General features: G+C 46.9%; 1 protein-coding gene across 1 annotated transcript in view; it reads left to right on the forward strand.

Moving 5' to 3' along the window:
* Window positions 1-349: 349 nt before the first annotated feature.
* Window positions 350-24,494, forward strand: part of LOC114853735 (BMP/retinoic acid-inducible neural-specific protein 3-like) — a 30,970-nt gene continuing 6,825 nt past the window's right edge. Inside the window, exons 1-6 of the mRNA XM_029147463.3 lie at window positions 350-1,212; window positions 1,431-1,741; window positions 13,374-13,564; window positions 14,733-14,914; window positions 22,350-22,455; window positions 22,834-23,070. Coding sequence (XP_029003296.1) covers window positions 1,488-1,741; window positions 13,374-13,564; window positions 14,733-14,914; window positions 22,350-22,455; window positions 22,834-23,070 — 970 coding nt within the window. The 5' untranslated portion in view covers window positions 350-1,212; window positions 1,431-1,487. The remainder of the gene's footprint in view (window positions 1,213-1,430; window positions 1,742-13,373; window positions 13,565-14,732; window positions 14,915-22,349; window positions 22,456-22,833; window positions 23,071-24,494) is intronic.

Consider the following 24,494-nt stretch of genomic DNA (forward strand, 5'->3'; position numbering starts at 1 on the left):
GAGGCAGAGGGCGACAGAGATAACGAGAGGAACCGCGGGGGGGGGGGTTCTTTCTCTCCTCCTCCCGATGATCATGACCGTGATGATGATGATGATGGTCATCATCTCAGACCATTACTATAGTAATTAGTAGAATAACCCCCAACCTCATTTTCGGGATGCGTTCTTTCATTTTTTATAATGGCATAACTTTGCAATAAATACGGTCCTGGAATGTGAGTTCCATTAAATATCCCTAAATCCAGTGTTTGTTGGTGTCTAAAGTGGAGTTTTCATGATAAAGAAGTTTGATTTTTCTCTCGTGCTATAGTTCTTTTAGTCGCACTGCAAACGTTTGAAAGGGCAGATGAAAAATGAAAATGTGACGGAAGTCAACTTATTAAATTGGATTCGACTGCACAGCGGCGTCTTTTCATCCTGCCGCTCCCCTTTCTCTCTGCTGTGCCTTTAATCTGTTTTATTCTCGACGGCAGGTGACTTCAGTAAATGAAGACTCCAGCACATCAGCATCCTCTGGCCATCGCCTCATCCCGCCTGCCCCCCTCAACACCCCCTACTCCCACTTCCTCCAGTTACGTCCCAGCCAACCGGGAGTGCGCTCGCTCCTGGAATAAATTAAATTGCGGCGTTATGGTACAGGAGGGAGAGCGAGAGCGGCGCCGGTGCCATTCACGCGTTCCGTGCGCACGGAGACTGAGGCACCGTCAGCAGCAGCAGCGGCAGCAGCGGCAGCAGCGGCAGCTCCCCGCGCGCCCCGCGTGCGCCCCGAGCGCGTCTCCCCGGTCATCAGCAGAAATGAGTTAGAGGACGGCGGCCACCGACGCTCGTCGCGCGCCTTGCGGTCGCTGGGTCTCACGCACGCCGCCGTGCTTGAATAATGCGTCCACCTGGACTCTTGTGACTCCGTGCGCTCTCGAGGCATCGCGTGCGCCCGCCGCCGCTCTTTCTCTTTGCTTTGGACCTACAATAACCGCGGCTCACCCCGGGAGGCTGTCCGCAGGAAATACACGCTCCGCTGCGAAGGAAGGCGGCTGTGGGCCATTCTCTGCTTCGGCCAAGTTGCATTTGTGGGGAAAAAATCCTTCTCGACAAAGTCCTTTTCTAATGCTGCCCTGCGTCCGCGCCGCGCTGAACCCAACTTCACGTTCCGACCAGGGGAATTTGCGGAGACTGATTCCGAGCAGTCCAGGACCACAGTACTTACAGAATAAGGTATGAAAGAAAATAAAGCCTTTTACGTTTTAAAATGGAGCTGTTACAACAAAGAATGTAAAAGTAATTTTATCTGGATTATTATGAATCCATTTTCATTACGGAATTAATTAAACACTGGTATTTAACCTGCCATCGCTTCATCTTCATCCCCTGAAACCACAATTACAACCTCTGTGTCCCGTGCTCACTCTAATTCCTGCTCGTCTCCCTCACAGCGGGGCTCATCGCGAGTGCAGGGAGAATGAGGAGTCACCGGGGCCGGGGGAAGCAGCATGAGTGGCCCGTGCATCTCCGTTAGACTGACGGCCCTCATGTTTCTATGGAAGTGCTTGACACTAAGCCTGCTCCAGAGCTGCGCGGCGTTCGGGGCTGCGGCTGCGGAACCTGCCGGCGCCGCCTTCAGCGGCTCCTCTGGGCCCCTGGGCTGGCTCCTGTCGGACAAGGGTCCCTTTCACCACTCCCAGGAGTTTTTAGATTTCACTGAGCGCTACCAGCAGGGTTTCACCACCAAGTACAAGATATACAGGTGAGAGACACGAGGTGCGTGAGTCTGTTTCAGTCTGCAGCCAAAGTGGTCTTAAAGCAACGACGCTGAGCGCTTGCTGAAACTGTGACGTAATTAAAGCCGTATCCCGGGGGCCTCGCTTGGAGCAACAGAGGATTCTCCAGAATCTCTGTTCTAAAGTACAGGCAGAGGCTGAGAACACTTGTCTTTAGAATGAAATGAATTCAGATGGAGTGGGCGGCAAGCTGTAGGATGAGCACTTTGGAGTTTTGCATTCGAATGAAGGCTCTGCGTGGATTCTGTCCAGGCTTGAGCTTCTTGGGGTGCGACTGTGCGCTCCTTTTTTGTGGGCAGCAGACGCACGGTTTGGGCGCGATGTGAACCCACGTAGCGCTGCGCTTCAATGGCAACTCAAAGTGCAGAGACCGCAGGAGGGTTCGGGCAAAGCAGCGGGATATAACAGATATCTGACTGAGCCGCTTGATGTGTGACAGTGGGAAGGCAGGGTGTGTGTGTGTGTGTGTGTGTGTGTGTGTGTGTGTGTGTGTGTGTGTGTGTGTGTGTGTGTGTGTGTGCTCAGAAGCGTTTGTTTGAAAGCATCGTTTTCATCCGGTTTTATGCAACAAATGGAATTAAAGGAGTCTCGTGCAGATGTGAGGCAGTTGCCTCATTGCAGTAGTTGACGGTCACATGAGGTCAGGATGATACAGTAAGATGTAAACACACACTGTGTCATAATGGTCACATATGTCATCTTCATTTATTAGAGTGTGTGTGTGTGTGTGTGTCTCCCTTTCAGTTTTATAGTTAACAATAAATATAGAACATGATTTATTGTAGCTCAAGCCTTGGTCTGTTTGTCTATTATTCATAAATATACTGTAAATGCTCATTGTGTCGTTGGACTTTCTTGAGGTCATATCAACAGATTGAATCTCATTTTTTTCTCCAACCTCACACACTGAAATCTGAAGGGCGCGTTTCCGCCCAGGACTCTTCTCCGAGCGTCGGTACGAGCGTGTGCTGGGCGCGATGCTACTGCCGTGCGGTGCCGGTCTGGTGCCAGATGAATGGGCTTGACTGACACTGGCATTTAGCCGCTGACAGGGGCGACAATGCCGGGCACAGATAGAGAATGTAGCGCTGCTGGCTTCCTCACATCCATCAGCTCCTCCGCCGCCTGCTCCTCGTTGGCCTCTTCTTCCTGCCTCTCAGGATGTCTCTACTCACACCCGCTCTCTCTCTCTGCCCGTTTATCGCCCCACACATGGCTTCTCTGCATGCATTTACTCACACGTCCACACCGACCGCTCCCATTTTAAGACGCTTCGGAGCCATTGGAGGATTCTTAGCTACAGGATGACTTGGCCTGACCTCTGTCAGTAAATATCCAGAAACGTCAGCTTGACAGGTCCATAACCCTTCCCCCTTAAGCTCCAGTGTCCTTTTCACTTGTCTGATGTGAGCATAAACCCGAGTAAAGCGAAAAGATCACTGAGCGCAGGAATATTCCAACCTTGTCTGCTTTTCTCAGGTCTGAAGACCCAGCTTGTTTAGGCTTTAAATACTCTGCACCCGCAGCAGTCATCCATCGCTGAGCAGCTGAGGATGCCAGTTAGCCGACCACTGACGAGATGCACTCCTCTCCCACGAAAACAGGCTCACGAATTGTGAAACCTGGAAAAATCCAGGAAAGTGCTGCATTGATCAACAACACGCTTCTTTTGGCTGGCGATTCTTTACGGCTCAGTGAAAGAGCTGTTACTGAAGCATCGGAGTGACGTGATTCTAAAGCCGAGTCCAAACCTTAAACTCAGCGCGTAAGGAGCAGTGTTATCAGTGTCACACACACACACACACACACACACACACACACACACACACACCGGCACAAAAAAGAAATCTGCTCTAATTAACCACCAGGTTAAATGGAAATATTAAACTCCAGCTTTGTCTCTTCCTGCCAGTGCTCACAATGTCTGTTTCACAATTTCTCTTCTCCCCCTCCTCCCCCCCGGCCCTCCTAACTTACCCCTCTCCCTTGTCGAATGATCTCAAACCAATTGCTCTCCCTCGCTCATAAATATTCTCCAGAGCTCCGTTGGCCTTTCACGTGGAGGGGGCAGTGGAACGGGAGCCAGGGATGAGGGGGGAGGGGCCGGAGGAGTCCTAAAGAGGAGGAAACGTTAGCGGAACCAGACCACCACCCCCCCTGCTGGTTCATCATTGCATCAGAGCTCTGAGCAATTTTTTACATTTTAATTCATAGTTTTTTTAGGAAGTACTATTGAAACTACAGGCGTTTAATACATCCAATATCAAATTACCATTTTCTGTCGTGACTGTCTTAAAAGCAATTTTTTAAAACAGCAGCTGCAAGGTTTTAATGTGAGCAACTGTGAAAACGGTGGCTGTCAAACTGCAAATCCTCCAAGCAGACTTGTTTTTCTGGTTTGAAGGTGTGATTGGATGCAATAATCAGAGTGATGAATTAATGAATTCTATTCAGAAGCAGTGAAAAACAGCCATCGAGGCACTTAACAATATTACTCCAGCTGTGATTGCAGACAAACGCACCTCTCGTGTCAGGAATAATGGGGGTTTCAAAACACCTCTCCATGCATTCATTCCTCCTGTTTCCTGGCAGCGTTATGGCTTTTATCTGGTCTTTGCTTGTTCCGTTCCTCATCCTTCAGGTTCAGAAAAAGGCACAATAAAGCAATTAGCACAATCCATAATTGGTCCAATAACCCAGTGTGGTGCTACTTGCTCATCAGAGGTGAAGCGTGTGTCATTTGAACCGAAGCACATTGTGTTTAAAGATTGAGGTGTTTGCGGCGCTGAAACTAAATTCAGCAAATGTGAGAATATCTGGTTCTTTCTTTCCCTTTTGTGAAGTCGAGCAATTTCCACAGACACGAGCGTATTAGTCAAAATGTCAGCGCCTCCTTTCTTCTTCTTCATGGGCCATAACTTTTATATCACGCCTCATCTGCCGTATTTTTTTCCTCTCGTCGGCCCGGCTTCTCCACTGACTTGGTCCGATGTAAGATGCGCCTCTTGTAATTCAGGACTAGTTGTTTTGCATGTGTGCGGCCATGTTTGCAGAGACGGCTGTGCTTCGTTTGGCATCTTCGTGTCTGCGCTGCTGTGTTTTGGATGCTTGGGATAGTGGGACACATCGAAGGCATTATGGGATGGAATGAACAGGAAGAGAGTCATGTGCTTTATTAGTAAGCAAATCATTGTACAAGTACATACAGTAGCACCATCAATGCCCACACGTCTTAGGTGCTCACTGGGCTCCATCAGGGAGAAGACTCCACCTTTAACAGGACTAAACCTCCAACAGAACCCGGCTCAGCTTGGATGAAACTAAATAACAGATGAAAGAATGGCCACTGACAGAATGCGAAGCGTGGCGGTAGAGCCTGCGACTACTCAGTGGGCGGGGCATGTTTCATAAGAGGACAAGCATACAGCATATATGATAACAACATGTCACACATCCAGATTCATCAGTGATCAGAGTCAGGCAATAGTTGGTTGATAGGAAATGTAATCTAACTACTGTCTGTTAAGTGAAACTAGATCCAGGGTTGTTCAGATTGAATGTGTGATGTTATTACAGAGCTCATCAATAGCTGGTGGTTAGTTGATTAATTACTTCTGATAAGAACTTCAGGCGCATTCATTATCATGTTAAAGTTTCTATTAGCGACCGGGTGCTGGATTTGTAAAACCAGGACCTGGTTGAAAGCACTTAGTCTTCGGTTGGATCCCCTTAGAGGTAAAACCAACTTGTTGTTTGCTGGATGCTGCTGGACGTCTGTGAAAGCTCTTTGCTGGCGACATGTGATGAAACGATACAAGACGCAGGTGCTCGTGACGCGATGGCTTTAAGCAGCGCATTGGATGAAAACCAACATGTTTTCACTCTTCTTTGCCTTAAATCAGATGCTGTATGTTTGTCTTTGTTAAGAAGGGGCTGTGAAACCTCATCTCTGGGTTCAACCTCCCGTCTCCTAAACTGTGAAACTTTTTTTAAAGTTTCAAATATAAATGATTACGATTACAATAACACACCGGCCGCTGGACGCAACTGCTTCATGCCTCTGTTTATTAATGTCAGGTTGTGTTTTTCAGAACACATTCCAACACTTTCCCTTTGAGTCTGCACTAAATCAGTTTTGACCTAGTGCTACATAATATAAAATGCATTTGCAGACAGGGTCTGTTGATCCTCTAAGCAGTGATCCTGTTTGTTTATGATCAGTTTAATGGTGCATGGAAATTATGTTTGTAATGACATTTTTTTAATATAAAGGCCTGGAAAGAGCCAAGAAGTAGATCAAGACACCTTTTGCACAAAACTTCAGTTTACTACTGTTGCTATGTTGCTCTACGCAGCCTGTTCAGTGAGAGCAGCGATAGACAAAGGCTCCATAGCGCAGTGTTCAGAGGTCGACTGTGTCCGACGGACAGAGACGCAGCCTCCTCCTCCCGACCACCGGCAGCAATGGCAGCGACGAGGACTTGACTTCATCCCCCACACAACTTATGGCTTGTGACAATTGTGTGATGTGGGAGTTATCAGGTTCATGGAAGCCGCTTTTATGAAAGAGAAACTCCACGCGTTCTTGGTAAGAGTAGCCTGAGTTACGATCATCGGGCCGGAGCTGGCACGCCATGTGCTGCTATGTCTCCAAAAGGTCAGCGCACGCTCAGCGCGCTTATTATATCATAAAGCATCTGCAGTGGTGCCTCACACTGTAAACGCAGCCGGAGATAAATAAATACACGTCCTTGTGCTTCCGCTAAATTAAAGCAGGTGGCAGGAATTAATGCGGAATCAAGCGCCATCCAAGCAAATCACATCTCACGTGGGGTAAATGGGTTTAACTGTATGATTATAGTTACATGAAACGTCTGGACCTTTGTCAAGAAGTCAAAAGCACAACAGGCGATAATAGTCCAGTAATGGTTCAAACTGCCATGAAGTCTCGTTGATTTGACGGTGGTGTGGAGTTGTTTAGTGTCTGAGACCTGTTTCAGAACACTTTTCTCAAAGTAACATTCCAATGCATGTACAATATACTAATAAAAATAATAATAATAACGATGATAATAACATCCAGGTAGGAAGTTCTGCATCAATTAGTCATAGCTGTTATGCTGAACACCTACTGGCTGTAGAATTCAGCAGCTGTGTGTGATTAAAACACGCTGATGTGCTCATGTGTGGTCACGCATTGTGTGCAGGGACGTCATTAACAGGAAGCGACGTTACACGAGGAGCAGGATTTAGCATAACTGATGACTCCTGCACTTGTTTGTGTGGGTATTTATGAGTGTCTTTGCGCAGCACACATTAAGACTCGGTGCACGCCTCATTATGTGCACAATGCGATTCCAGGCGTTCCTCGTCGCGTGTGAAAAGAAGTCTCCTGCCAACGGTGTTATGACAAATTGCAGCACGCACGGGGCTCAACAGTCATGTCAGACGCCCCCAACCCTGCACCACCCCCCACTCCTGCAAATCATTCTCTCTCGCTCTCTCTCTTTTGCCTTCCAAGAGAAGTGCCGTGACACAAATTATAATGCAAAAAGAAAATTTATCAAAAATCAGTCTCACAACATTTTAGCTGCTTTTGCTTCCAAACTATGCAGCACTTTATTATCAAATTACCTTGATTCTAATTTAAATAATCAAGCTGAGGATTTTTATTCTTTTTTTTTTTGGCAGCAGAAGTTGTTTAATCTTCTCTAAAAGGCAAATGAAAACAAAGCACAGTGTCCTATTGTACATTTTATAGAAAGGATGAATTCAAAATGAAATATAGTAAAAACAAGGGAAATAAATCCAAGCAAAGACATTTACATGGAGGAAGTTACCACTAAAAACTCTTTTCAATTTGGCATCCGTGGCTCAGCTGCTCGCAAAGATTCTGAGCATCGAGGATTATTCCTCTGCCACAGCCGACTTCCAAACAGCAGATCAGAGCGTTCGCATGAGTTTATCAGCCGAGTAATTAGTAAAATGAGCGAGTGCCTGCGCAAATATGATGATGCTAGTCATCTTAGCTAGTCACCTAATGATGGTGAATTAAGCAGAAGATTCCAATCAGCTGATGCAAACACCACCTCCATGTCAGTTAGCTGCTGAAACTACTCAGGATTTGCAACACACAGTTTCTGTATTCATTAACATTAAACTTTTACATAGAGATGTAAAGTTTTACATAGATGGCACACAACTTTATTTCTATAACTAGTAAATCCAGAATAACCTGATATTAGAATGGTCGTCTTTGTGGTTCACTGTGTCAGTTCTTGCTGCTTTTCATCCACACATTCACTTCCGGTAAATAATGGCGATAGTTCTCTCTGGTTCCCTCTTAAGCTGTGATTATATCCAAACAGAATATGTGCATGTCATCCACTTCTTCGCAGCCTCGCTGGCTCCCCATCTAGCATCGTATTGATTCTCCCCCTCAGCTTCAAAGCCTTTCATAACCTCGCCTCTTACTTGTCAGAGCCCTTACGATTATGAACTCCTTCCCTTCATCTTCAACCTTCCACACTCAATTCTTTTCATACCTTCTGCCCATTTAACTGCCTTTAGGCACCCTGCTTTCAATCTTTGGATTTCTCTTCAAGAATATACCACTGAGTCATCGCCTCCTATTAAATAAGGCCTCATTTATTTAAAATGGCTTATTTTAAGATTCCTGGCTGCAGGTTGTATGTTTATTTTGTCATATTTTTACTAAGGTGTACTAGTGTGTACTAGCAGGGAATTATTCCTCTTTAAAGACTCGTCATGTCAGTTTCAAACTGTTTTTTCAAAGCTGGAAACCTTTGATTCCCATTAAATCGGGGAAAGAAGGAAAATGTACAGTAGTGAGTCAGACCCAAGTGCTTTATGAAGTTAATGGGCTACTATTTCTCACTCACTGAGTCGGTGAGGCTAACGTTGAAACCTTCCATCCTTCATGTAGGTCTAGGTTGTTTTTTTGCATCCTGTTGCATCCTCAGGGCAATTCATCCTGATCCTCCACAGGAGTTTTATAATGACTGCTGTTGTGTTGTTTTCAGGTAATCAAGTGTTTGAATTGTGTACTTGAGTAACACTCAGCAGCATCAAAGGCATGAAAAGGCAAAATAAGCAGGAAACAGTATGCTGCCTTGTTTATAGGACCTCTCAAGAGGTTTAATAGGATTTTCACAAATTAATGGTCTGATGTTTGTTTGATGTTGTTGGAAAGACTGTCGGTAGCAATTTCATGAAGCGTTCACAAGCAGCAGCTATTAACTACATCATTACACTCCCTTTCCTCGTCTTGATCCCGCTTTCTTCCCTTGTTTGTCTCCACGGTGGGTGGATGAGTAAAAGACGAGCCTCTCCATCTTTTTGTCTCGTCATTACACCCCCACCCTCATCCGACTTCCCACCTCTCCTCTTAGAGAGACTCCATCGTCAGTAGCTCAATTAACAAAATATGAAGGTGCCTTTCAGGAAATTGTTTTCCATCGAAAGCCGTTTCTTTGTAACTCTTTAATTTCTAGCTAATGTCTAATGTGTACTGAGAAGGATCAGTGTCACGTCAGATTAAACCAAGTGGAGGAATTCAGCAAACTGCAGCAAGAAACTCTGTAACGCGAGAGGTTGTAATTTTCTTGCAAGGTCTTCCAAATAAATGTGATTTGGTTTATCTTGCATGAAGGACTTTTCCCTCATTTTGCACAATTCTCTTTGGGGAGGTCCTTGAAATAACTTTGAGTCTAGATCAACCAACTGTTTTGCACAGTAGGTTATTTTGGTATCTGGGGTAACCCAGCTACAAAACACAACAATGTGCTCTTACTCAGGTCTCACTAAGGAAAGCAAAACGTTGTTTTTCAGGGTCTATGTTGTCTATCTGCAACTAGACATGGGCCTCCTACTGTATGTGATTATTTAGATGAGGTAAGACAATGACAAGAATAAGAAAATGTAAAGGAAAATCTATTAAGAAAAAAGAAATGAAGCAAATACAGCAAATGTGCACCAGTTCGAACCAACTGTGCTTCCTAAAGGATCCTCGGTGTGTAAATATTGTGTCTTTGCCTCATGAACCGCAGTTGGAATCCTGTGTTTTGATGTGTCGAGCAGTGATGTGGACCTAACTGCTGTTTAGTCATTACACTGCATTTGCATAAAACAACACCGCTCTGAGAGATGCAGGAAAAGTCTTTATAGTGGTAACTGCAAAAGCAAGTTGGGGAAATTTCACTCCCATTTTCTCTTTTGGTCCAAAGATTTTTAGCAAATTTTAAAATTTAAGATGATCATATTTCAAAAGTTCTTGATTTCAAACTGGCTAATGAGGACATACTTTATAGGTTACTTTTTCTGCATCTGCTTCTGTTTGGACCCTACACTACAGTAAAGCACTTATTGTCATTTAAATCGTATCAAAATTAATTCAAAATGTATTTCACCCAAGGTTTGATAGACACTGCGATGAAGCACTCAGCCCACAGGCTCTTCATGACACAGGGGTCAGGATTTCATCTTATAAAGGAGAATAATCACATCCAGAGTAACATTAGTGCAAATGGCACACAACTGTAATATTTAAGTTTATTCACAGTCCAGTGAAATGAAAATGTCTGATAAAAAACAAAATGGGGAGTTTGCTTGTTTAGAGACAATAACAAAAGCGGTTCCCGTTTCTTTTTCTGACAGCAGTGGATCCTGTAACGCGTTGGAGCTGCAGACGCTCCTCTCGTCTGCACCCTGACACACACAATCTGCACGTTCACCGGTGCGTTTCAACCGCATCATCAGGTTATTTCCAGGCCTCATTCCCTGATTTGTTATGTTGCCCTCAGGTTGACTGTATGGTGATGTGATGGATCAGAGACATCTGGGCTGTAGTGGAGCCCCCCCCTTTTTTCATGATCACACACCCTGTGGCTCCTGCACTTCCTCACTTTCAGGCGCTCAGAGGGAGGGTGGGGATGACAGGTAGTGCTGCTGCTGCATACCTGCAGGTGATGTGAGCCTGCCATCTGTGTGTGTGTGTGTGTGTGTGTGTGTGTGTGTGTGTGTGTGTGTGTGTGTGTGTGTGTGTGTGTGTGTGTGTGTGTGTGTGTGTGTGTGTGTGTGTGTGCTTGTCTCGCCGGCCGTCCCACCGACTAGCGCTGAGGGTTGACCATCCCCCAGTCCCTAACCAAACGCCACATATTCCGTTTTGTGTTCGTCCGTGGTGAGTTGGGGCTGAAATCCACTGTACGGCCTCAGATCTGTTTTCCCCAGCTTCGCTCGGCTCCATTCATGAACGTCCATCAGCGAGCGCCAGAGTGCGGCAGCGTGTCTATCACGCTAAGCTCCCCTCGCTCTCTCTCCATCGCTCCGTTTTCAGCCGGCCCCAGCGGATGGAGAGAAACACTAATGGCCGCTCGTTATGGAGGAACACCGACATGAAACAGGTCTTAATGAGCTGTTTTCGCGTTTTTATTTTTCTCGGGGGGTCATTGTTATTGGTGGGAAATTGATTGGCAGCAGGCCTGCGTCCGCAGGGGCCCTGCGATATTCCGGGCGATAGCAAAGTTGTTGCAGCAAGGGCAGCTTTGTTTAGATGTTCCCAGCTGCAGGGTGTGTGAATGCGTGTGTGTGGGGATGTGTCTTTGCGTGAGGAAGCAGAGACACAGGACTTCCTGAAAACGGTGCGTGTGGATGTTTTTTAATACTGTGCTGTCGAACAGCTATGAGGCTGCAGCATTTCAAACTGTGGACTTCCCTTTGTCCTTGAACGTCATTGTACATTATTGTTATTGGTCGGGAGACTCTAGCTTTAAAAGATGGATATGAGGCAAAAGTCTGATCTGCTACTGCAGCTTCAGCTGAAGGTATTAGACCGTAATCCTTCCGTAGTTGTTTGACGTGCAGATTCCTTCTCATCCGCCTCTTCAGCAGGTGAAATCATGTTCACTTAGGTTGGAGTCGAGTGAGTGACTTGGCCGGTCTGCGATGATCCGCTTCCCTCCCTTTGATGGTGATTTATTCCAGCAGCGGAGCATCTTGCCGTCCGGAGCTGTGAGGAGTCATCGCACAGAGGCACAAAGAGCGTGTTGTGCGACGCACACGTTCCAGTTGTTCCCAGCGTTGTGTTGCTCTCCGTTCCCTTCACTGTGAGCTGTGTCTGACACGCTGCCGTAGAGCGTCAGGCCGGAGGTCTGCAGGTCGGAACCGCGGCGGCGGCGGCGCGAGCTGCAACAGACGGCGCGGCTGTTATCTCATAATAATATACAAATGTCTGGTAATTACTGGGAATGAAAATGGAGGAAAACAACGTTAACTCCTCCCAGCTGGACCTAAATCACTGGATCTGTGAATAATGACCTCGCTCCACCAGGGGGCCACGGTCTTTAATCGCGAATGCAGGCGCAGCGATCTTGGTGGAGGATTTTATTCCTGTATTTCACAAAATACAGATGGTGAGGAGGAGTAGGAGGAAGAGGCGTCGGGCGGTCAGGCCAAGCTGGATGTCCAGACTGCATCAGTGCTTGATTGGATTACGGCAATAATAATAAAAATGCTTCAGGAAGCAGAAAACTATAACACAATATACACAAAATCATTTTTTGTTTTTCTCATCTTTATGCATTGTTGCATTCTTTAGGTGTCTTATGTGTGTTACTGTGTTTCACATTGTGTAACTTTAACATTCTTCTCTTGCCCCCTGTCTGTACAGTAAACCACAGCAGCTCATGCTGCAGGAAGTGATGCTCTATACATTCTGTCATTCTTTGATATATGCGGGTGCATTTCTTCACATTTCGCACTCTAAACCGAGCGCAGCTTTAAGCAAACACTTGGAAACAAAAGGCTCTTCTCTCTCATGTTTTCTTACTTCCCCATAAAACACGGCGCCAGCAGCGACGGAACCATCTCTCTCCTGCGAGGTTGGGTCAGAATCCTGTTTATTGCCAGCTGTATTTAAATGGCGTTAATCTATGCATCAAGCAGCAGCACTCAGCCTGCACTCGCAGATAAAGGCGGCTGATGTGCTCCAAGGCCAGGCTGAATATCAAACGGCTTGAGACGCAGCCCGATCCTTCCAAAACCAGGCCCTGAACGCAGCACGGCGCCGTCCGACAGCACCGCCTCCAAAAAGCAGCTCCAGATGGGAACGATTGCACTATTATTTAAAACGGAGAAACACAATGTTTTCTACTGTGGTGCGAAGCGATTCTTCAAGCCAGAGGTGAAGGCAGCGTGAGACTATTCATCTTCTAAAGAGCGGCACATGAGATTCACTTAGAGGTTGTGCAGACGTCGCGTTTTCCGCCTGCCGCGGAACAGATCTGGAGATGAGGCTCGTTGCGCGGGTCGGGCTGTGTCCTGTCCACTTGAAAATCACAACTATGGGCCTTATTTTCCTGCTTTTCAGGAAGCAGCAAACAAGCGTTCAGCCCTCATAGATTTAGTCCTTTCTTCGTGCCGGGAAATTCGTTCCGAGCCTCAGAACGTCTCCGGGTCCGTTCAGTTCTGATTGTGAGCAAGGTCAAAGCGGAGCCGTCCTGCGTTTCCCCTCACGCTGCGCTTCACCGCTGCATTGTGTGCTCCGCGCTCACGCTGGACGTGTTTTGTGTCGCACCGCAGGGAGTTCGGCCGCTGGAAGGTGAACAGCTTGGCCCTGGAGAGGCAGGAGAACAATGGCTTCTCTCTGCCGCTGGACCCGGACTTCCTCCAGACCATTAGGCAGCTGGGCAGGAGGCCCAGTCTCCGCGCCATCACTGACAGCGTTATTAGGAAATACGGGACCCACTTCCTGCTTTCTGCGACGCTCGGAGGTAAGGAACATATGGAACATATGGACTCGTAGCTGTTTTTGACCAATTGTTTGCTGAGAGAAAGTGTTGCAAGAGTACAAAGACTTTCATAATGAGGACCCAGCGTCTATATTTAGGGGTTGGTGCAACAAAATAAAACTATTGTGAGTAGTTGTGTCAAAAGCTCTGTTTGCCTCTTTCAGCTTTGAACCTCCACCATCCACTGTAACATCACAGTCAAACAGTAGGCGGCTGAAAAGAACAGCCCTAAAATGGGACGTTTCTCATAATAATTGCAACCAACTCATGTGGCATGTGGTAAAAATCCCAAATAGGAAAAAAAGTCTTCCCTCATTTGGTTTTTAAATGAAGCTGCTTCTGTTCCCACAGTTGTTTGGTTAAACAAACATGACGCAGGAACCTTTATATTTTGTTTGCTCCATCCGTGGACTGATCCGCCTGCTAGACAAACACAAAGTGCTGCAGCTTCTTTGCATTGCAGTGACTCAGTCTTAGCCGCGCTGCGACGACTTGTGGTTGTTGAGCTCATGTTGGCGCATTCGAAAGCCTTTGTCTCTGGTGTTTGACAGGAATCCAGCGATTCTGTAGAACAGTAGGTGTAAACTGGCCACAACACAGGAACAGGCAGCAAAGATGCCGTCTCCCACGGTAACCGCTGCTCCATCCCCTCACAGCTTCATCTGCGGCTCCTTTTATCTCTGGTCTCCTGTGCATAAACCCAACGCCATGATGATGCTAACAGTATTTAAAATAGATGAGACACAGAGTTTACAGTAAACAGCAGCATTTCTAATTAAAGCCTGGACCCTTTGTGTTTAATCATTACTCATAAAATGATTGTAGGAAGTACACTAACATGTGACGGTATATTATTATATGTAGCAAAACTCTTAAGTAATGTAGTAGAGGGGGAACAGGCCTTAAATGTGTTTGACAGATGACAAGGGTTGACTTTCGTCTAAACCCAAAGGAAATCATGTTAGCATTTCAATTAAACTCCTCATAAATCTAAAGTCGTTATAACAGATTTTCCCATCGATCTTTGCTGCTTCCTGCATGTGTCGATAGTCTGCGTTCAGAAACCGTTGGCCCCGTTTGCATTTGTTCTAAAAGCAGCACAGGGGACGGGCCATTAATGAAGTGTGTGTCTCCGTGTGCGCGTTCGCAGGGGAGGAGTCCCTAATGATCTTCGTGGACAAGCGGAAGTTGAGTCGCAGCAGCGAAGCCGAGTCCAACGGCACAGCCGTGACCCTGGAGGCGCTGCACCAGCTGGCCGCCTCCTACTTCATCGACAGGGAGAGCACGCTGCACAAGCTGCACCACATCCAGATCGCCTCCACCGCCATCAAGGTACAGCCCTCACTCGCCGCAGCGGCACCAACGAGGCGCCGCCTGATTGCAGCCGTTCTACTGACGCTGGCTCCAATGAAATGATTGTTGCAAGACACAGGCAGTAATTGTATTTAGCCATTAGCCCCTCGCTAAACAATTACCTGAGCCCTGACAGTGTGAGAGGCTTTGACGAGACCCTCCAATCAGCAGGTACAGCTCCCTTTGATGGGAGCTGTTTACCTCCTCATCACAGTCCTGTGTTCCTCTGATTCTGCGGCTCCTTGTTGATTTGGACTTTTCATCCGCCATGTTTCTGCTTCCAACCGCTCCAGGAATCGCTCCTGGGTTTCTGACCTACATGATGCCAGGGGAAATACAGTATACTGGTGAAAACAACAAGTCGATGAGAGAATATCACGGGATCTTTACCAAGACTTGGCCGTGTGCGCTGTGTTCCAGCTCTGTGAGAAGCTGCTGAGGTTTGGCTAAAAACGCGTTCGCTCTGATTAACGGACTGCGAGTCCACGCGGACCCGAATCACTGTTTATGTGCTTGTGTTTCTGAGATAATAATGCTGCTCGGAACCCCTCTGGGCTTAAGCGCTGGGGAAAAAAGGAAGTGGTCAGTATATGCCAAGTACTTCAGCCTGCTCCCAATTACTGTATGCTGTTTATGAGCCATTAGAAGAGCGCGCTGGCCTTTCAAACGGCAGAACATCATCATGCTGCAATTATTAAAGCGCACTTTTAGGACGTGAGCCGATCGGCTACTTCCCTTCTGGTATTTTATAATGAACAAACTCTCCGAAGTGAGAACATTGTGCGGCCTCTGCTGACGTTTCAGCCGGAAAACCAGGTGACCTCTTGTTACTGAGCGGTGAGGCCAATTCACGCAGCGCCTCCATCTTGTGTCGCCACAAACGCACAATTTCATTGTGTTGATGAGCCACGACTCGACACACGTTTCCGTTCAGTCAAATATTCAATTTTACAAAAGCTGGACACGAGTGTGGCGACGCGGCGAGCGTTGTCCGCGCCTCCCTCACCCCCCCTCACCCCCCCCCACCCTTTCATGTGTGTAGTCACAAGCTGGTACACTCAACAGCACCCAGATATGCTTATGATGTAAATATCAGCCTGCATATTTTACCGCTTTATACCTTTGGGGTGTGTTCGTTCATCATCCTGTCAGTTGTTATCAAGCAGAATGAATTGAATGGGCTGACTTTGCCCTTCACAGGCGGAATTCTCTGCGCTCTCTGCGGAATCTGTTGCCTCGTGTGCTTTTATTGTGCGTACATTTGCTCGTGGTAAACAACAGCTTAACGTCAGGGATTGTAGCTAATATCTGCAACCTGAGGATAAAATCACCTGTCTGAGGCCCCGCCTGCGTCCTCGGCCCCATCCTCACTTTCTGCCTCCACCGTCGTTCTCACTGGCTGCTCCACTCACAGACACATGGAGTCTGACAAAGTGTGTCAATAATAATGAGGTGCTGGACTCTGCAGCAAACTCTAAATGACACAACAGTGAAAAAGAGGATTTGCTTTCATTTGAACCGCTCCAGTCTTCAGCATCTCCTGAATCTCGCGCCTGGTTCTGAGTTGCAGGCCATCGCTCACTGGCTTGTCCTTAACGATGCCCCACTGTCCAAAGTGGACATTTTCTAAAGTGAATTTCGAGACGACGTTGAGCTGATTTGGCAGCCGCCACCGAAGCAAAGTGCTGCTAAGAACCTCTGTGATTGAGACGAATAGAGAAAACGGCCCCCGGGGTCTGTTTGGGAGATGATGTTCAGGTGAGTGATGTAAAGTATTCACAGATGCGGCGGCCTTTAATTCCAAACATGCTGCAACCCCAATGAAGACTAATGCTAAAACAGAAGAGCACCGGCCCCTGGTTTGAAGAGAGGACGAGCGTTAGATGGAAAATAAAAGGATCCGCTGTAACATGACGCAACATATCAACTCCTCTAAAATGAAAGACACTAATGAGTGTCACAACACTGGTTTGCAGCGGGCCACGATATTTTATGTGACAGAACAGCAGGGATGAGACGAGGGCAGACAGCCCTCAGCTCGGGGTCCAGCAGCAGCAGCAGGTAAACAGGAAATTGTGCATCAATCAATGCACTTTCCTTTGATTTGCACTCGGCGCACGGTCGCATCGCAGATTCGTTAAAGCAAAGTTGGGGGGAGAATATCATGGACTGGGAGCAGAAGTGATAAGGAATGTCTGACCCAGCGTGGCGTGAGTCCTGAGCGTTCAGTCAGTCACGCGGCGCTTACGCTTCATTTGTCAGAGCAGCAGAAAACACAAGTGTCAGGCTTCAGGAATCAGATAACGGCTGCTGAGGAATGGCCGCCGAGACGCGGCTCCCTGGGTTTGGGCCAGTTCTGATGACACGATAAAGCAAACAAAACCTCAAAAACAACTGCTTTGTCCTCTGGTATCACCGGCGCCGACAAATAATGTGTTTCCAGACATTTTTTTTAATATTTAGAAAAGGACAATGACCGCCTTAACCTTGTGGGTGACGCAGTCTTTAATGATTTGAGTCCAGATAAATATGCAACGAACAAACAAAAGCACCTTAATGAGTCACACACGCGCCCTCCGACAGGCGACTTGTGCCTGTAGGACCCAGCGAAGCGCCGCCTTCGCATCGCACCACATCTGTATTAAATTCCACTTTCTACCACAGATTCCTCTGCTCCCCCGTGGCTCCGAGTGTTTTTTCGAGGGCACACAATAATCTCATTCTGATGCTATTTTCTCCCGCTTCGCCCTTTTTCCTTGCTTGCTGTGTGAGCTTATCCCTCGCCGGTTGACATTACAGCGTAAGCCAGTGCAACAAAGTGGTCTTTAAACATGCATTGAAATCCTCAAAGACTGAATAAACAGGCAGAAATGTATCTCAGATGCAAATGTGGATTTGCACATCCACTCTCCCGTGGTGATTAAGCAAACGACGGTTCTTGAAGGTGCGGCGAACGAGGCAATTTTGAAATGAGCGATGATTTCCATGAAACATTAATGCTACAGTATTTTGTACTTTTTTCCGGCGAGCAGAAAGTGCAGCCATTTAAAGTCCATTGTTGCTCAGACGTCTGACAACACGAGCTCAGTAAGTGACATTTTATGCAGTTTGGTGGAATTATTCATACGGGGGATTTGCAGCAGAGATGAATCTTCATCAGTGGAATGCTCTCGCCTAACTGGTTTTATAATAATATTAGAGCCGTGCATTTTTAAATAATGAATGTGCCTCAGAGCCATCTGTATCAGTGGCCCATGTTAACAGGCTAAGTGCTGCTCTGCCCTGCTGAGACCTCGCACCGCGAAGCCAGAGGCTCTCATCCATCCACAAACTGGCCACAATGAGCCCGGCTTCGTACACGTTTTAATACCCACCCTGTAATTCTGTTTACAAACTGTAGAGCTTCTCAATCAATGACGCCCTGTTTGCCTGGTTCCACGTGCACTGGGAGCCCTGCTGCTTTCCAGTGGGAGCACTGGTCCTCACCTGCTCCAAACCTCCTGCTACAAAAGATGCCTCCAGGCTCACGGGGGAGCGTTCGCTCGCTGCTTGACTTTACAAATGCAGATGTGTCCGTACGCGAGGCGGGAGCGTCCGAGGGAACGGATTTCCACCCTGTGATCAGAGCAGTAAATGCTGCAAAATGCACAGGAAGGAGAGTCGCATTCCCTCAGGGAGAGTCCCCAGAGCCCAGAATGCAGCACAGTGGTGGTCGCTCTGACCACTTCCTGGGTTCCACCTCGTCTTCTTCAATATCTCTCTGTATCCGCGTGGACCGCAGCTCATAACAGACAATATCAGAAGAAGTGCGCTTGTTTTTCTGTTCATGTTCCACTTGCCAGACTATTAAACTGGTTCAAGGAGTCTGTGCACAGAGGAGACAAATAAATTGAGAACAAAAACACCGTTTGAGTCGATACTGAACCAGACCTTTGTGGGACGACACACGTGACCCAGGAGATCGCTCACGCGCTACATGAAAGGTTTCAGAGCTTTTCTAAAGTTAATCATCTCAGGCTCCATGTTTTCTAAAGGAGCATTTAGGAGCTATCAAAAGGGAAGTGTAGAGGGCACAGTGAAATCACAGCGATGAGATAAACAAGCGCCGTATAATCACGCGTGAGCTCTACAAACTGCTTATTCCAGAAAAGCGTTTAAGTGCAATTAAATGTTCCATTAAAAGCAGCTGTTAGTTACTGCAGTCAGCACAATTATCTCGTCCTCCATTATGGCACATTAATAACGCCGCCGCCATCTGATTTATGCTATTTACATATCTGATTATTTAGATGAACATGTATGTTTACGCCAAAGTGTCCCAGGAGGTGCATGAAGTAGAGAAGAGAACGGGCTTTTTGTGTCGGCGTTTCGGGTTTCTGAAGCAGCGCCGCCCCGTGCACGCGCGCTCCGCTCCGCTGGGTCCTCGTTGCAGATGGTCTCATTGCTATGCATAGAAAAGCCATCGTTAGATTTGCATTTGGTCAATTTTCTCCTTTAAGTCGGACATCTGTCTGCGTTAGAAATTAATCTGCGGATCCCCACGGAGGCCGCTCGTGTTTTAATTAATTGTGTTAACACATCAATTAGAAAAAAACAGGATGGAAGTCGACTCGGTCTCGCGCGTTGTCTGGCTCTGCCCGCGTCACGGAAAATTCATCAGTGATCGTAAACTGTAAAACAATAAGTCAGATCAGTTTAAGAGTGAAAGGGAAACGGGAGACAAGCGGCCTTTACTTATTTCTGCTGGTGTCCTGGTTGGACGACGTGAACGCTGACGTTTGGGGAAATATGAGAAGACGACATCATCGTCATGCTACAGTGTTTGGTAATAATTCTCCAAGTGACGGAGGAGGAGATGGATTTTCCTTCACGCCGCTGGTTTATCTGCGCTGCCCAGGGAGCCTGGATACATGCACGCCTCTAAATGAAGCTTTTGTCAAGGCTGATGGAGTTCAGATAGTGAACAATCCAAGCAGGAGCGCGAAGAGGAACAGCCTGTTTTGAGTGCGCGTGTGTTTTATCTGCGCCAATCTGCCGTTAAGGCTCCGAGGCTCAGTTTAGTGTAGTCACTGTTTTAAGACTGAGGTGTTCTGATTCAGCTCAACTTTTTTACTGTACTTCTTCAACAGTGAGTTTGCAAAGCATTTTATTGTTTTAATTAAATTGTAGAACTGCAAGTCTTTTACAGTATAAGTGCTGTACATGCTGCATTTATTAGGGCCTGGGAGTTTTGTTTATGTGCCATCAGTGGAGCCGATCTGCTGCTCTTTGCTCTGTTCCTCTCATTTCTTCCAGCGATAAGAACGTCACCTGATTAAAGCTTCTGCGTATTCTATTCTGCAGCACCACGGCCTCCACTGGAAGCTTTGCTATTTTTCTGCACTATGTGATACTTTTTATTTTTGGCAGGATAATCAGTTCCTTCCCACGTGCTTTTACTCACTAACTGCAAGTTAACCACTCCTCACTCCCTCCTCGCCTCCATTTACCTTAATGCATCAGTCTTTGATTAATGCTGACAGGAGAGTGGAGCCTAATGGCTGCAGAAGATTGAGGGACTTGTCTGTTCCTCGTCCTTCCGTTGTTAGTGTAGTCTGTCAACCTGCAAACGCTTTTCTACGGAAAAATATAAAGTTAGTTTTGAAGTCAGCAGAGAATGAGCCGCGACTTGTAAAAGATCACCAAACTGCCAACGGAAAAAAAAAGCACTCAGCTCGAGTGTTATCTGCCTGAAGAGCTTCGGAATCTTCATTTGGCTCCGAGAATCGCTTCCTTCTGGCACAAGATGTGCTGCTTAATAAAATCAGAAAGAAAACAGGGTCACTCAACAAACATTCTCTCGATTTCTACATTCTTATAAAACTCAGGATTTACTTCTCACTAAATTTGCTAAATTCTCCTCTCCCCCCTAATCCACGAGTCTCACCTAGCGTCTCTCTCTGGCAGCGGTAGCAACAGGAGCAGCCAATCAGATTTTGGGGTCGCTGCCAACGACGGCCGCTGCAGGAGAGGAGCTCGGAGCGCGGATCACAGTTGCCGTTTCCATGAATTCACTGAGTAAACTGCAAAGTTATTTGGGTGAGCTCTCCGGGCTCTGACCAAAGGACACAGCCCTGTTTACCGCTCCGTTTGTTTGTGTCGGCAAACAGGGGCCTTTTCGAGGAGCCGCGCGATCCGTGCGCACACAGCCGCCGCTTAACTGTTCCCAGAACAGCGGTCCTCAAATAAACAGTTACTTCCCGTCGCAGCCGATGCAGATCCTTGGACGTAGCTTATCGGGACCATAATTATCCGCGGCTGCAGTAGATGAAGAGCTCCCCAGAACAGGCTGAGGCGACTGTCTCCAACCGGCAAACAGCTTCTTCTGCCAATTGTTTGGCGCTTTACTTTGTGTCACTGAATCTCTTCCTAGATTTGAACAAGAGCGCTCCTGAGACGGGGGAAACTTGTGCTAAATAAATGTGTTTTCTCCCCTGAAGCTGCAATAATTTAATATCCCACAACCCTCAGTAGCTCACTTGGGGTGCAATTTATTCTTTCATGGACACTTCACCGTGCCCCGCGGCTACATCCATTTGTTCTGGAAACCTCTGCTTTTTTTTTTTTTTTGGTTTAAACTCTACTCTGCCGCCGAACTGCCTTCGTGCAACCGTTTTTAAAGCGGGTAAAACAAGCTATTTGATTGGTCACAATTAAAGTAATCATACGAACCTGCAGGCGTTTCTGTTTTTAAAGCCACCACAGGTGCACTGTAATGGCCACAAATGACCAGTTGCACCACTGGGACAAGCGTTCTGCTCTCACGCGTCGGGACAAACATGTCATTTTGCTGCATTTTACATGAGGAAGTTGGATTTTGTTCCTGCAGCTCTGAGAACACAGCGGTCCTGAACAACAACAACGTCGCGGCGTAACTGCTTTAAAAGTTTGCACTGTGCAGTTACAGTAGGTGCACGCGTCCTAAGGTGTATTCATAATTGAACAGGACGCGCTCACAGTTCAGCGCTAGACGTTAGCACGTTAGCGGTGTCAGAGGCTATTATAGCGGGAAAACACGAGGCCGAGCTGGATTTGACAGATGACGCCGCAACTTACTCATTATGCTCTACTCCAGGGATCCTCATCAAAACTGAATTACCAGCTCACTTGTCCACAAAGTCATTATCTGAATATGATTTGCACAATGCAGAGGTCTAAATAATACGTAATATACTTTGTTTGTCAGCAGAGGAGACGGCGAGGGGAACGTGTGCTGCTAATCTCATTCTGCGCGACACTTGGTCATGTTCTCTCCTTCCCCTCATCCCTTCTTTCCTTTTCGCGTCATGTCTCTCTGCTTCTATATTTAATGGCATTAGTTGGTTCCTTTCTCAGTATGGATTATTGTCATGTGCCTCTGTTTTCCTCCCTTTAGGTGACCGAAACAAGGACGGGCCCTCTCGGATGCAGTAACTATGACAACCTCGACTCTGTCAGCTCCGTTTTGGTTCAGAGCCCTGAAAACAAGATTCATTTGCAAGGTTGGTCATCCATAATTGAACTCCCCCAGTTTCTGATGGAATTGTCACAGTGTCTGTTCTCTGGCAAGCTTATAACAGCAGTACGAGAGTGTCAGAATGAATTTAGCTTCAATCACTCTTTGCTTTTTTTTCATTTTTTTTCGTGCTTACAGAGTTTTGATGCAATTGCCACCAAGTAATGATTCAAAACAGGAGCAGCAGAACTTTGCAGTAACAAGAGCATTTTAAGTGAATCTCAGCACTTTGCATGAACCCAGACATGTCGTAAGGAGAGTTATAGTACACAACTGTTGTGTTGCATTACCCAAAGTAGTCTGGGCTCAGTCCTCCATCATGTGTCACCTCTGTGATTTTGCCCTGCTTTCGTCCTTGCCTCAGGCCTCCAGGCCATACTGCCAGAGTATCTAAGAGCCAGGTTCGTGCAGGCAGCTCTCAGCTACATCGGCTGTAATGAGGAGGGCCAGTTTGTGTGCCGGGACAACGACTGCTGGTGCCAGTGCACCGTGGACTACCCACAGTGTAATTGCCCCGAGGTGGATCTGAGGGCTATGGAAGCCAGTTTGCTGCAAATCCGACTTTCCTGGAACACGGCCAATCAAGACTTTGAGGAGTCAGGTCAGTGTGTTTTGTTTTTTTGTTTTTTTTTCTCCATTGCACCCAGTTGCTGCAGGAGCCAAGACGCAAAGAAAACAAAGACAGACACGCCATTAAAGCAAAGGAGCAATTACAACCAATCTGTGTAATGAGACTGCATTGCTGCACTGAGGAGCAATTTTTAACACAGTGACTTGTAAAAGTGACCTCCTGCGTTTGTGCTAGTGTCGGTTCTGTCTTCTCACATCGTACATTGTCATCACAGCCGACCCTCCTCTTTGACCTTCACACCGTGACCTTTTGCTGCCGTTTGAACATGTCTACATGTGAGCTGCTAAGAACTAAAAGGGCACCTTTTAGTTAAATGTGACTGGGCCAACACTGATTCAGTCAAATTGGGGTTTTCAGCATCGTAGCATCGCTCCGAGACAAGACTAGAGCAGAGTGGCTGTGAAGAAGAGCATGTTATGGAACCTGTGATGTTGCAGTAGTTGCTGAGTTCATCAGGCTTTATTATCAGCCTGGTAACAGGACAGAAACAGGTTCACCGTCTGACCCCGGGGCTGAACACAGGACGAGCAAAGCACTAAGCAAGTTTCGAGTGTTTTCATTCACACTAGTTGACAATTAACACAAATGTGGAGCGCTGTTTTCCATATGGAGCATCTCTCAGCGTACAGTGGCGCTGGTTTTGTCCTCCTGGCACTGAACTGTGGTGTGAGGACATCTACTGTAGCTGTTCCAGTCATTTCCAGCCCGGCCCTAAGCTGTTTCTCTTTGTGCCCCGTGATGGTCCTATTACCAGCTACATGCTTCTGTACTGAGGGCAACTTGATTAGCAGACAGCTGGCAATAACCTCAGCAGCAAGGTGCCCCGAGAACTGCGGCTGCAGAGCTGTGTTAATAAAAAGAAAAAATAAGTAGGCTTCCACGAAACCTCCGGGGATCTGCTTTTGTATTTGATCTAACAGAGAACAACCAGTATCAGTAGCAGGGAAATTAAAAAGCACGGGTGTGATTGCTGGTTTCCACAGTCAGCTGATGGCGGGAGCGATTTCCTTGAACCTTTCACTGCATCGTGCTTTAATTAGAAGATGGAGGTTGTTGTTCCTGACCGTTCGAGTTAGTGATAAATCCTCAGCTCTGAGTGAAACGTCATCATCATCGAGGGCACAGTTTGTAGATGACAGAATAAATGTAATGTAAATATCTCAGCTGCTGGGTTTTAATTGTCAACACACATTTAGAAATTTTGGAAGATCCTGTGAAAGAAGCCTCTTGATACACATCATTGCTCCAACCCACATATATCCTTTTTAATTATGCCCACGCAGCGTCTCATGTTCCTCGGCTATTTTTATACGTTTGAATCATGCAAACGGAAGCGCCGTTACCTTCCTGGGTTCAGCGTCGCGGTGATGGTGGGAAGAGAGACGGCTTCTGGG

The sequence above is a fragment of the Betta splendens genome, chromosome 4, assembly GCF_900634795.4.
Source record: "Betta splendens chromosome 4, fBetSpl5.4, whole genome shotgun sequence".
Classification (NCBI taxonomy): Eukaryota; Metazoa; Chordata; class Actinopteri; order Anabantiformes; family Osphronemidae; genus Betta; species Betta splendens.